Source organism: Zalophus californianus, chromosome 15 (assembly GCF_009762305.2).
Source record: "Zalophus californianus isolate mZalCal1 chromosome 15, mZalCal1.pri.v2, whole genome shotgun sequence".
Classification (NCBI taxonomy): domain Eukaryota; kingdom Metazoa; phylum Chordata; class Mammalia; order Carnivora; family Otariidae; genus Zalophus; species Zalophus californianus.
The window spans coordinates 54155741-54169674 of record NC_045609.1 but is presented as its reverse complement, the minus strand read 5'-3'; the positions used below and the strand labels follow the sequence as shown (position 1 = coordinate 54169674).

General features: G+C 43.8%; 1 protein-coding gene across 6 annotated transcripts in view; it reads left to right on the top strand.

Moving 5' to 3' along the window:
- MYOF (myoferlin) overlaps positions 1-13934 on the top strand; it is a 153764-nt gene that overhangs the window by 91276 nt on the left and 48554 nt on the right. For all 6 annotated transcript variants that reach the window (XR_003518662.2, XM_027587430.1, XM_027587404.1 and 3 more), the window contains 6 exons: positions 2349-2541; positions 3744-3899; positions 6893-7024; positions 9168-9331; positions 11838-11952; positions 13812-13917. Coding sequence is in view for 5 of the 6 variants with exons in the window: in XM_027587430.1 (XP_027443231.1) it covers positions 2349-2541; positions 3744-3899; positions 6893-7024; positions 9168-9331; positions 11838-11952; positions 13812-13917 (866 nt within the window). In the remaining variant the exon portion in view is untranslated. The remainder of the gene's footprint in view (positions 1-2348; positions 2542-3743; positions 3900-6892; positions 7025-9167; positions 9332-11837; positions 11953-13811; positions 13918-13934) is intronic.

Here is a 13934-nt window from a genome sequence, read left to right as displayed (position 1 = left end):
TACAGTGATCTTGTTCCTATCTCAGAATTCCCAGTCATGCTCTCCTCCCTAAACCTGTGAGATGAAAAGAGCCTCTAGAATTGTTTCCATTGTTTGCCTAAAAAATGAATTTGAGTTAGTCAAGATTCTCAAAAGGCCCGAGTCACTGGGAGGAGTCTCTGAATCACCACCAGGAAAAGCTCCACTTTCGGATACCGTGACAATTCTAAAGCAGCCTCCGGAGGCCAAGGCCCCTCCGGAAGCACATCCCAGGGCAGCCTCAGGCAAGGGGTGGGGAGAAGGAAGGAGGGAGCAGGCCTAGGCCTGACTCCCTCCCGTCAATCCTTGTGTGCCCACTGCCAGGAGAAAGGGGACTCCTGGCTCCCCCAGAGAATGGGGCCTCGGGGTGGAGCATTGACCTCCCCATTCACAATAACATTCCTAATTCACAAACACATTTTTAGAAACAGCCTTTTTACTTGCCTTTTTAATGAATGCCTGTTGAACTCTGGCTAAGACTCCCTTCACAAAGCCAGTAGATTTGACTGGAGCCAGAGAAACTTTTGTAACTGTGACGTGGGGAACAGCTCCGATCTCTGGGCATTCGGGTATCAAAGGGGGAAGTGATTCATACCAAACTCATTTTCAATATTGACTAATAGTGCAGTGGACAGGGAAGTTAAAAAGAAAAGCATATTGAAAACTTGTAAGCAGCAAAAAACAGGGATGGTTGCACTCCCGCCCCCCCCCCCGCCCCGCCCTGCCCCGGGCCAATGCCCTCAGTCTCCCTGTCTTCTTGTGCCTTCTAGTGGTTTAGCTAGGTCATTGACACGCAGCTGAGATTAGAGCATGGCTGGGCTCTAGTTTGAATTCAGAAGATTTAAATCTGGGTCTTAAGAGGTCATCTCTCCCAGTCTCCTTATTTTAGGGGTGAGGAAACAGAGGCCCAAGGAGGTGAAATGATGCATCTGATGCCCAGAGTTGGGTTTATCCATAAACCTTTTCCTGTTGCGTGCTTCACACAGGCAACATCTCTTTATTGAAGGTCTCACTTAGGAGCTAGCCGCTTCCATGTGCATTTTTGCCTCAAGGAATCATTCCAGGAACTTAACCTTTCCAGTGCATTACCATAATTACTAATGCAACCAAACAAACATTTGGTAATAGCTTCGTGTAGAAAATTCTGTGAATTTTAGGGTTTGCTGAGCAAAACACAGAACTATCTATTTACACAGTTTTTGAACCAAATGGATGTGAACTGTTTTTGAAGAATCAGATGGAATCTTTTTAACTTGTTATAACAGGAAATTTGTGTTTAAAAGAAGTCATGCTAGGATTTCCTTCATTTAAGAAGCTAGGGGACATTCGAATCAATGGAATTTCTAGGTAGAAACAACGTGAGTAGAACTTCCTGGAATTGGTGACAGGCTTACCCAGTGGCCCCACCAGCTACCATAGTGAGAGGAAGACTCTGCACAAGGTGGTGAATGCTGGCCCCAGCTCAGCGGTTCTAGACTCCTAATTTTAATGAGAGCTTTGCCTCCACAAGTGGTTCTTAACCTTTTGGGAACTAATGGGCCCCTTTGAATATCTAATGAGACTATGATAGTGAGGAAGACCAAGCTTGATGAGGATGGCAAAGTCATTCAGACTTTACTCTGCAGTCGGCGTTGTTCTAAATGCTCTCCATGTATGAATTCATTTATTTCTCACAGCAACCCTAAAAGATAGATGCTGTTTTCCCACATTTGAAGATAGGAAAACAAGAGATTAAGAAGCTCAGGACGACAGAACTAGTAAATGGTGGAGCCAGGATTTGTACCCGGATGGTCAGCTGCAAAGCATGGGGTCTTTATCATCTATCACACTGCCTGCCAACACAGACATAGACTTTTCAAATAAGTTCCAGGGGTTTGCAGACCTCCTGAGCCCCTCCGCCCCCCTCCACGGACTGCCTAGGGGTGGATGGTCCTCAAGAACCCTTCTGCTAAATGCTCTGTAATCTGCCTTCCCCTCCTTCGTCTTGGGGCGTCTGTACACTGGTTGTAAGAAGCAAAAGAAAGGCGGGCCTGTTCCCCACAAACGCTGCAGCTGTTTCCATCTTCTCTCCAGCAACTCCACGGGCCTGGAGTCAAACCCAAGAAATTGCTTGGGAATTTTAATCCCCCGCATTCCTCGTGAGAGTTAGGAGAGTCTGGCAGGTCTGCTCTGCCAGCACCACATACGCTCAACTTCAGCTTAAACCTGCTCCTGCTGATGCAGTCAGGAAACCGGTATGGCTTGCAAGATGGAAGTCAAATAAATGAATTCGACAGCTCTGAAGCCCAGAAAGCTATTCTGCAGATTATCTGTTTCTTTTCTTTCTTTAGGTACACGTTGCCTCTTACGGAAGGAAAAGCTAATGTCACAGTTCTTGACACTCAGATCCAAAAGCTGCGGTCCCGATCTCTCTCCCAGATCCACGAGGCAGCTGTGAGGATGAGGTCTGAGGCCACAGAGGTGAAGTCTACACTGGCAGAAATTGAGGACTGGCTTGAGAAATTATTGCAACTGACTGAAGAGGTAGGACTTGTAAACTACTCGGAGGTCACTTGATATGGAAGGCGGATTCTGTGGAATGGCACCACGGCTAGAGAAGGTGGTTGGAGAATCTAGTGTATTATCTTGGATATTGAGCAGATCTGACAGATGGTGCAACCAAGGAGTTACTGGGCTGGGATGCTAGTGGGTAATGGGCTGAGCATCACTGAAGGGAGGACAGGAGAAGAATTTTGAGTTGGTGGTCCTGGAAAGGTCTTCAAAGTAGATAAGTCATTATCATTATCATGATACAATCTGAGAATACCTCAAGTAGAGGGATAAAGTAGCAAATCTGTGTAGCACAGAGGATGGAAGTGCCATCTTTGCTTGGGATTGGGAAGACTTGTGAATCCTGGACCTACCATATGTAAACTTGGGCAACCTCTCTAAGCTCCAGTTTCCCCATATATAAAATGGAGATCATGGTAGTACTCGCTTCACAGCACTGTATTGTGAAGATTCAAGAAGATGATGAATATAAAGAGCTTAGCACAGTGCGGGGCACACAGTGGTGCTAGATGAATGTTGGCTGCCATTAACCTCTGGGAACTGGAAAACCAAGACAGTAGGAGCCCCCTCCTACTGAGCCTCAGAGATTTGGGTGGAGGGGGATCGTAATATAGTTGTGGATAGAAATACATTTGCAAAAACATGCGATTAGAAGTAATTTTTATTTTCTGCTTTCTATGCTTTGGTACTTTCAAAGTTTCCTATGGTGAACTTATATCACCCTTATAGTCAGAAAAAAAAAAAGAGGTTTTAAAAAAACTAAATGAATATCTCAGATTTGGCAAACACTGGATTGTGAGCTGGAGATGCTTTGTTTGTGTCCTATGACACTTAAGGAATCCGTAACCCCTGACTGCTGTTGAGGGCTTTCTTCAGATGATGGTTGAGAGAAGAGGGAGGATTTCCTAGAATACCTCTCAGAGCCATGTAGGTCAGGCTTTGGGCAGGTGAAGCCCCACCTCTGCTGCACCCTATCCCTTCTGGCTAGCCGTGGTCTGCCGCCCAGCCACGTAGGCTCCGTGTGGTCCCAGGACATGGGCAACTCGGGGATTCAGACAGATCCCTAACCACAGAGTTTCTTTGCTAAGGGGAGCCCTGAGGAGCCAGCCTGCAGCCAGCCTTCTGTGTAGACTAACTCCAGCTTTGCTTCCTTTTCCATCCACCCACATGACCAGCCGCAGAACAGTATGCCTGACATTATCATCTGGATGATCCGGGGAGAGAAAAGACTGGCCTATGCACGCATTCCTGCACATCAGGTTTTATACTCCACCAGTGGTGAGAATGCATCTGGGAAATACTGTGGGAAAACCCAAACCATCTTGCTGAAGGTACGGCTTCATCTCTGTGTAATGTGAACTGCTTAAATGCAAAACCTGCCTTCCCGAGAAGGGGCTGCTTTCTTTGCTGATCATTGAATGACTAGGACGATCGTGATCGATTCCGACCCATTTTCTGGCAACTTCCCCTAGGGTGGTAATTCCCAGAGAGCGATCTGGAGTCTGCTAGCATTCAGGCGAGGACACTTCTGCAGAGATCTCTGTGACACTAATATTAATGTGACATTGTGAATGCTGTGCTTTCTGGCATGAATTTTCCTCTTCTAATGTCTCATGCTAAGCAATGCCTCCTTCCCTTCCCTTCTAGAGAGTGTTCAGGAAGTAGAAAAAAAAGGAGAAAGTAATAATAGTCCATGCAATCTATGCCCTGACCAAATAGGTCCTCGGATTGAAAACTTCTGAGAATTTGCTGCTTTAGGGCAGTTGGTTCTGAACATTTTTAGAGTCATGGGCTCCTTTAAGAACCTGATGGAAACTACCGGCCCTCTCTTCCAGAAGAATGCACATCTCACGTGCATCCAATGTTTAATACAGGATTCGGGAGCTTCATAGACTCCCGCAAGCCCATCCCCGGACCCTCCATTACAAACTGCTCTCCATGTGCTTATGGAGAACCAAGGGAGGGCCGGGGGCTGAAAACCAAGAAATCAAAATAGTCCCAGCTGCATTTGACATCCCTGTCCCTGGGCAACTCCAGCCTAGTTCTTTGGATTTGGGGGGAAAGAAATAAAAATCAAGAAGAGAAAAAGCAGTCAGGGGGGAGTGTTCTTTTAAAACAAGCAGATATCTGCTAACTTTTAATAAATGTACTCATTGTTCTTTAATCAGGAAAGTGAAAATAGAACCAGAGTGATTATCTTCCTTCAAGTATCTCTTGGTGGAACAAATTTTACTTCAGATAGAACCACAATTACAGTTGTGTTTGTCAGCAGTCGGTGGAAGCAAACTGATTAATAAATAAAATTTCGCAGTGGGTGGGAGAGGAGACAACATGGTATTCTCTGTTAGGTTTTAGAACTCAGGGGAAAAACAGCAAAATGCTTTCAAGACAATGTTGTAATGTATTTATTGATTGTGTTAACACTCATTATCCAGTTTAGGGAGACATTTAATTCATGGGGGTTTTTTGCTGGTCTTGGGACCCCTTTACACTCAAAAAAATTATTGAAGACCCCAGGGAGCTTTTGTTTTGTGGGTTACAGCTATCAATATTTACTCTAATAGAAATTTAAGTGAGAAATTTAAAAAATATTTATTTATTTTAAAATAACAATAATCAAACCCATTACATGTTAACATAAATTACGTATTTTTAATAAAATATAACTGTATTCTCTTTACAAAATTAGAAGAGTGTTTTACATTTTTGCAAACCTCTTTAATTTCACAGAAATTAACTGGATCCTCATATCTGCTTCTACATTTAATCTGATAGAATAAGTTGTTTGGTTAAAGTATATGAAGAGAGGGGCACCTGGGTGGCTCAGTCAGTTAAGCATCTGCCTTCAGTTCGGGTCATGAGCCCAGGGTCCTGGGATCGAGCCCTACACTGCTCAGCCAGGAGCCTGCTTCTCCCTCTCCCACTCCTGCTTGTGTTCCCTCTCTCGCTGTCTTTCTCTCTGTCTCTGTCAAATAAATAAATAAAATCTTTTTTTAAAATTCTAGAAAAAAGGAGAAGTATATGAAGAGAATTGGGCCTCACATAGATATGTAATTGGAAAAGGGAAACAGATAATTGTGGATACACATTTTTGGTATAACACCAGACTCAAGTAGTAGCTTCTAAAAGGCGATTTGCAGTATGGAATTTGAAACCATATCAGTGAACTTTTCATTCTCTGCTGCCCTGAAATCCATTGGTTTATTTTGTACTTTGAATGGTTCTTTTATCCATGCATGATTTTGTAACATTTAGCATTGATCATTTAGAAAATATCGGTTCATTGAGTTAAGCAAATCTTCCTAATATTGACACATTTCATCTTACAATGTTGAAAGAAAATCACTTTGATTAATATTACTCATCAGAAAAGTCTTTATGTATCATGATGCTATCAAGCTTACCATGACAGATACAAGTTTTCCAAAATTCTCATTTTTACTTGAAAGCCTGAATTTTATCATTGGCAACAGAATACAGTCAGTTATTGTCCTTGAAGTGACAGGCTTACTTTGTTTATGTTCAAGGAAACATCTGCCCCATACTCAAGTCTGAATAACCATATTTTTCTGTCAAATGTTTCAAGTAAAAAAGATTTCCATTAAAAAAAAAGGTTAATTCAGTTCACATTTCAAGCAATTGCACAAGAGCTTTTTCTCAAGAAATACATTAATATGCAGCAGAAGTGATTTGTGTGTACTTTCCATTTCATTACACAAAATATTAAAAAGATGTACTCATGGGAGTGCCTGGCTGGCTCAGTCCATAGAGCAGGCGACTCTTGATCTCAGAGTCGTGAGTGGAGCCTACTTAGGAAAAAAAAAAGATGTCCTCAAGGATCATGATTTGATAAGATTAGTAATTTTTACTGTCTTATTGAGGGAATTCATAAGTAAAACTAGTATTTGTTTTCTTCTCTGAGAGTGAGAAAGTAGACTGTGACCACAGGTTCGGTTTGGTGTTACTGCACTGATTCGTGCTGCGTGCCCAGAGTCTCATCCACATGGTTTTACACCATCACTGAACCTATCAATACAGCGAAAAAAACAAGGAACATCTTGGTATTGTTAGGAAAATAGTTTAACTCCATGAACCTCCTGGAAAAGTCTCAAGGACACAAGGGGGTCTGTGGCTCACATTTTGAGAACCACCGCTTTTGCTGTTATTATAATCTCTGCTGTAGGGTCATTGGAAATACTTTATGCAAACATAAAATTAGACGGGGGAGAACGATGATTAGATGTTCAGTCTGCATTGGGCTTGAACGTGATGTCATAGCCCGTGCCGCTGCCAACATCAGAGCATGTTCTTGTGCATCTCACAGTATCCGCAGGAGAAAAGCCACGGACCGAAGGTGCCCGCAGAGCTGCGAGTGAACATCTGGCTGGGCTTGAGTGCCGTTGAGAAGAAGTTCAATAGCTTCGCAGAAGGAACATTCACCGTCTTTGCTGAAATGGTACATTCAGTAACATCACTGTCTTTTCCTCTTGGTGGTGGTGGCCCTCCCCCACCTGTTAGTTGTCATCCTGTTAGTTGTCATCCTTAGAGAAAATATTCATCCATTGGCACCCAGCCATCAGCGCCCAGCCGTTGGCACTACCTAAAATCTCATCCGAGGGACCTTCAGCTGGGGGGACGGGGAAAGATTGACAGGAGGTTTTGTTGTCCCCACTGGGACCCACCAGAGTGATTGACACATAAATAAGCCAGTAATGAGGGCCCTGGGGAGGTGCAGACCTGGAGAGGCGTGCTTGGAGGTGGGGGTCTTTGGACCGCAGAAGACACATTCATGGAGGGAAGGCCTCCCTAAGTGATTATAAAACTGCATATTTTTATATGTTGAAGATGCTGCCTGCTGGGGCTGCCCCAGAGATTCTGATTGTGTCACTGAGTGAGGGATTAGCAGCAGCAATGATTCCTGCATGGGTGGACATGGGGCCTCAGTGGACCACTTTGAGAAACCATGAAATACATGGGAGCCACACGAAGCCTTTATGGTGCAGACTTGGAAATGCCATTGAAGATAAATAGAGGGTGGGCTGGAAGCCAAGGGGAAGGCCCTGGATGATGGCTACTTATGTGCGGTCAGCTGGGCAAGGTAGAGTGGGGGCATCAGGGCACATGGAGGAGATGCTCGCTCCAGCATTCCTGGTGGGTTTCTTGGCATCGGCCTGCCCTCTAGCTCTGAGGCTAGAGATCAACCTGTCCAGGGTTCCCTTTCATCCTTTCCCATTTCTAGATCCTTCCCTGCATAGCTCAGACTCTAGTTCCAACTCATCTTAAAGAGACAATCCATGCCATCTTAGTTGCGTGACTCTAGTTTCTTTAGATTCTCACAACCTATGGGTACCAGTAGGGGCACATTGATAACAAAATGGACATTTCACTGGTTCTTGCCTTCCTGTGCCAATACTAGACCTCAGTTCTCTGCAGAATCTCCCAGCACCCCCATCCCCTACCACATTTCTGGAGGTCCCGGAGGTACTTCACAGTCTTGCTGAACTCCTTGCCTAGATTTTACTGTAGCCATGATGGCTTCCAAGCAGAAGTAGTGGGAACACCCTGCTCTTCTGCTCTGTGTCCTTGTCACTTAGAAACCAAAAGGAGCCATGCACATGCCCCGAAGTCTCACAGCCCCATGTGACAATAGCTTCTTTAGCTGCTTCCTGGAGCTTATCTCTTTTCAAGGCTCAGAACCCATATCTGAGACAGGTACTATTGTGTCTGCTTAAACCCAATTTCCCCATCAAACCTCTACTCAAACTTCTTCCTTCTTCAACCTCAAATTCCCCTGTCACTTGCAAATCATCTTTTCAGTGGACTTATCAGCAGAAACATGGAAGTTTCAGCTTGTACCCAAACAGGGACACTCACCACTGGCAAATCTCAACCCTTTTGAAGGTTGACAGAGTGAAGAGCAGACCATTGTAGATTTATAACTTCTAACTTAGACAGAAATGCCCCGTAAACAAGAGTCTGTCTTTGCCACTAAACCTGCTTCAAGAAAGGTCTTGGTCTTCATCTCCACTACCTTCCAGAGGGAATGAAGGCACAGAACTTTTTAGGCACCAGAAAGGTCAGGGCCTTAAAGGACCTTCATATGTCAGACAGGTTCTTTGTAGACTGCCTGGGAAATGTACCATCAATTATAATGTTGATTCTGCGGGGAAATGCTCCCCAAGTTCTAGGCCGTAGACTGTTTACAAATAAACTCTTAGAAACCTGCACATTCATAAATTGAGGACTTCATGGGTATTTAAAAAGTTAGGTTCAGAGAACCATTTGGAGCCATTCAATATAATAATGGAAGCAACTAGTGTGATATACTGCTATTTACAAAGCACTTTCAACTGCACATTTGAAAAATTCTGTGGGAACTGGTGGTATTATCCCCAGAACAGATGGGAATACTGAGTCTAGAAAGGTGAGTGATTTACCCAAAGTTGCACCATCAGTAGCTGCCCAAGTTAGGTCCATGCCTTCTGGGTATAAAGTTTTTTCACTTTCCCTCATGGTTTAGCTTAAATGGGCTTAAAAATTTATGGGTGGCCTTTAATTTCCTTCTCTCTGATGGTGTTTCTCTAATTTGTTTTTAACAGTATGAAAACCAAGCTCTTATGTTTGGAAAATGGGGCACTTCTGGATTAGTGGGTCGTCATAAATTTTCTGATGTCACAGGAAAAATAAAACTCAAGAGGGAATTCTTTTTGCCTCCAAAAGGCTGGCAATGGGAAGGAGACTGGATAGTTGATCCTGAAAGAAGGTAAGTTTTTCCATTTTCTGAGAAAAAAGGATGACAATAAAGCCTTTCCCTAGAAATTGCTAAATGAGTCTTGCCCATCATCATTCTTGGTAATATTTATGTAACACCCACTGAGCATAAGTCCATAGAAACTTAAAATATGTCATTGGTGGCCCATAATAAAACAAGGAAATATAAAAAGCACCTGGTACTAATATTTATTAAGAACTTACTATGCGTGAATGTGTCAAGCCGTGAGCTAAGCACCAGTGTGCTAATCACTTTATTGAATCTGGCCTCTAGCCCTACAGGGTAGGTGGTGTCAAAAATTAGGAAGGGTCTGACATTTTTACCTTACTTGCAAGTTAACAAGGTCACCTGCCATACTTCATGGATGCTGGCAGGAGACATAGGACTCCTGGGTCAGAGACCAAGGATTTCACTGCCACCACCTATAGCAGTACCAGTATTAACATTTGCTCTGGTCCTCAGAGCCCCAATTCCCACAGGGTGACAAGAAGATGGTCAGATGACACTTAAACATGAAGTGGTTGTGTAACAGGAGAGGAACCTGAGCTTAGGGGACCTGAATCTTTTTTTTTTTTAATATTTATTTTTTTGTTGTTTTGTTTTTATATATTTTATTTATTTGAGAGAGAGAGAGAGAGAGAGAAACAGCATGAGAGGGGAGAGGGTCAGAGGGAGAAGCAGGCTCCCCGCTGAGCCAGGAGCCCGATGTGGGACTCATCCCAGGATTCCGGGATCATGACCTGAGCCGAAGGCAGTCGCTTAACCAACTGAGCCACCCAGGCGCCCCAGGGGACCTGAATCTTTTATAATGGGTAGCAAGCATGCTGGTCCTTTGCTCAAGAGAGAAAGAGAAACGCTTTCTCTGTCTTCTAAGATCATTCCTCCTATAAATATCCTTGACACTGCAGAAACACAAGAACTCATAGAGAATTACCTCCCAACAAATAAGAGCATTATCTCCACTTTACAGGTGAGGAAACTGAGACCTACAGAGATTAAGTAACTTGTCCAAAGACACATGGGTTGTAGGTGGTACCAGTCCAGCCTGGATACCAAAACTAGCACTCAACTATTATGGAATGTCTGTAAGAAACAGCTGAGGGTACACTTTAAATGGGTGACTTGAATGATATGTGAATTGTGTCTCAGAAGCTTGTTATGAAAAAGAAAGGAACAGTAGAGGGGAGGCAAGCTTGTGTGCCCTGGAGTTTGGGTCTCTGAATGTTGCCGACGGCATCAGAATCCGAGCTCCCTCTACTCCACCTCATGACAGGATACTTGAGTTTGGAGGAAACAAGCTTGTGAAGTTGGATTTCAAGGCCTCAAACTAGAGTTTTTCCTCTCTCTCCACATTTGTTTCCTGTGATCACAGGCATTAGGGAAGGAGGGAAATGAGCACGCTGGGTCTGGTCTGGTCTGTTAAGACCCGATGATTGCACATGATTGCTTTTAACCCATGACAGCTTGCTTTGGATAGAGTTGGGGTTGCTGGTGAGGAGAAGGGAAATGGGATTTGAACTGGGGAGAAGGAAGGAAGCTTAGTGAAGACAGGGAAAGGTGGAGGCATTGTGTTTGGAAAAGTGGAGGGTCAAAGCATGTCAGGGCTCGATGGGACCCCAGAGATGGCAGCCAGGTCTTCTGTTCTCCGTCTCGGGGGCCCAGAAAATGATGGGATGGGCTTAATTTATACATATAGTTGGGGCCACTTCTATTCTGATTTCTTTCCAGGGCTTGATTCTTAGGGAGGATTTGGCAGGGAAAAGATGTCGGGACGGTAAAAGAAAAAGAAACCTCACTTGAGTGGGTACCTGGCAGAAGACTTAAGTCAAAGTTGGAGCCTCTGTACTTTCCTTTATGGGTTGTCAAAATAGTTCCAAATCCAAGAGGAAAATTGGCATGGCAGAGAGTCAGTAGTGGGTTTCTTAAGTACCTAAATGGAGTCTGGAGTCTTAAATGACCTGGTTTGGCCGTCGACCTAGGAACTATCCAGAAAATTTAAACTCCTCCCTTCAGTTTGTGTTACGTAGACCATGAAAGCCATGAGTAAAAATTTCCACACTTGGCCTCATGAGACCTTCTCCACTCCATTTTTTAAAATAGGGGGAATGAGGGTGGACAACATCCTATTCTTTTGAACTCTTAGCCAGGCGTTTTGCTGCAAAATAGCTGAACGATCCTGAACTGAAACAAAAATACGGAGCGTGAGGTCTGTATAAGGAGCTGCCCACAAGACTGTTTTCCCAGTCCCCACCCTGATTACTGAGAAGGAGCAGCCCTGCTAACTTGAGGAGTCCTCTGTGGTTTAGGTCTTATTGTTCCCGCAGGCCCCTATTTCAAAAGAATGTCAGAATGTCAGAAGTTATTAGCAGGAAGGGTTTGGTGGCGAACCCAAGGGCTAGCGTCAGGAGGGAACCGGTGTAGATGTTTCCCGACCACGGGGCAGAGCTGGGGTTGTTGGCTACCATTGCTCCTTTGGTAACACGAGCCTGGCCCACAGCTTGCTGACTGAGGCTGACGCGGGTCACACGGAGTTCACGGATGAAGTGTACCAGAACGAGAGTCGCTACCCCGGGGGCGAGTGGAAGCCAGCCGAGGACACCTACACTGATGCGGTGAGCGGGCTCCTCCCCACGGAGAGCCTCAAACCCTGACTCTTTGGAACCGTGATCTGCGAATCCACCAACCGCAAGGCGCGGCCTCCCCTTCTCTTCCGCTCTAACTCGTGTCCTGAATAGCCTTACCTTAGGTTGAAGCTACACGAGTGCATCTCTAATTATTTTCTCTAGGAAAGACATTGGGTCTGTTTAACTAGATGTTGGTACATGGTAAAGTTTGAGTTGTGCAATTTTTTAATTATAAATATTTATTTTTAGTTTTTTAAAATCACAACAAATGGAATGCGTATGTCTTTAAAATGTTCAAACAGCATAGAAGGAAATGAAAAGTAATTCTTCTCGCAGATTTACATTCCACCCCCCAGTGATAACCACCGAAATCTCGTTTCTGTTCATACTCAACTACAAAACTTCTTTCCCCCCACGCACACACCTAAATAGTATCAACAACTTGTATTTTTCATGTAACAATATATCTTGGGCATCCTTTGATATCAATACATATAGATCTATGAGCTTTCTTTTAAAAAAAAAAGATTTTATTTATTTATTTGACAGAGAGAGACACAGCGAGAGAGGGAACACAAGCAGGGGGAGTGGGAGAGGAAGAAGCAGGCTTCCCGTTGAGCAGGGAGCCTGATGCGGGGCTTGATCCCAGGACCCCGGGATCATGACCTGAGCTGAAGGCAGATGCTTAACGACTGAGCCACCCAGGCGCCCCGAACTATGAGCTTTCTTAAAAAATGCCTGCAGAGTGTCTTATTATGTGCACCCTCTATAATGTATTTAAATATCCTCTCCTTGTGGACATTTTAATTTTTTTTCCAGTCTTTGGTTTTCTCAAGCAATGCAGCAGTAAACATCCTTATATATACATTTTTATTCACTTGTGAAAGTTTATGTCCAGGAGAGATCCCCGGACAGGTTTGGTCAGATTTCAGTGCATGGGCAGTTTTGATCAGTATTGCCAAACTGCCTTCATACGTTTTTATTTCCAGCAACAGCATATTAGAGGGCTGTTTTCCTAAATACTCACTACCCCCACCATACCAGCTTTGTCAGTGCCCAGATGTGCTTTCCATTTTCCCACCTTTAATTTAAAGTAAAGCTGTGGGGCGCCTGGGTGGCTCAGTCAGTTAAGCGTCCGACTCTTGATTTTAGCTCAGGTCATTATCTCAGGGTCATGAGATTGAGCCCCGTGTTGGGCTCGGTGCTGGGCACGGAGCCTGCTTAAGATTCTGACTATACCTCTCCCTCTGCCCCTTCCCCACTGCCTAAAAATTAAATAATTTTTTAAAATAAATTAAAAAAATAAAGTGAGGCTGAGCATTTTTCCGTATGTTTATGGACCACCTTTATTTCTCTTCTTATGAACGTTTTTTCATAACTGTCAGTTTTAATGTAGTCAATATTTAAGTCGATATTTAACCTAAACCTTGCTCAATCTTACATGATCAGCATCTAGAACTTCCAGTGACATTACCTTGTACTTGAAAACACATGTTTTTCATGCTTTATCCATCTCTGGTGGTTTCTTTCCAGTATAATTCCTGATAAAGAGAGTCGTGCCATTTCATAATGTTGTTGGACCATATGAAATTGCTGATTTTTGACCATTTTTGATCTACAACAACAATTTCCCATGGTTTGACCCAACAGACCCCCTAATAGTGGAAACAGAAGGTATTCTGAAAAACTAATCTTGTGTAGCAATTGTGCATAGAGATTAGAGATTCGTAAATTAGCATGTAAATACCATTGTTAAGTGTGTGGCAGCCTCTCACCTTTGCATCTTATCTGATACAATGGCTTACTTTTCTTCATTTTTTATTTTGTTTTGTTTTTACTTTCTAAAGAACGGTGATAAAGCAGCATCACCCAGTGAGCTGACATGCCCTCCAGGTTGGGAATGGGAAGATGACGCATGGGTATATGATATAAATCGTGCAGTGGATGAGAAAGGTAACATTTTAGATCTA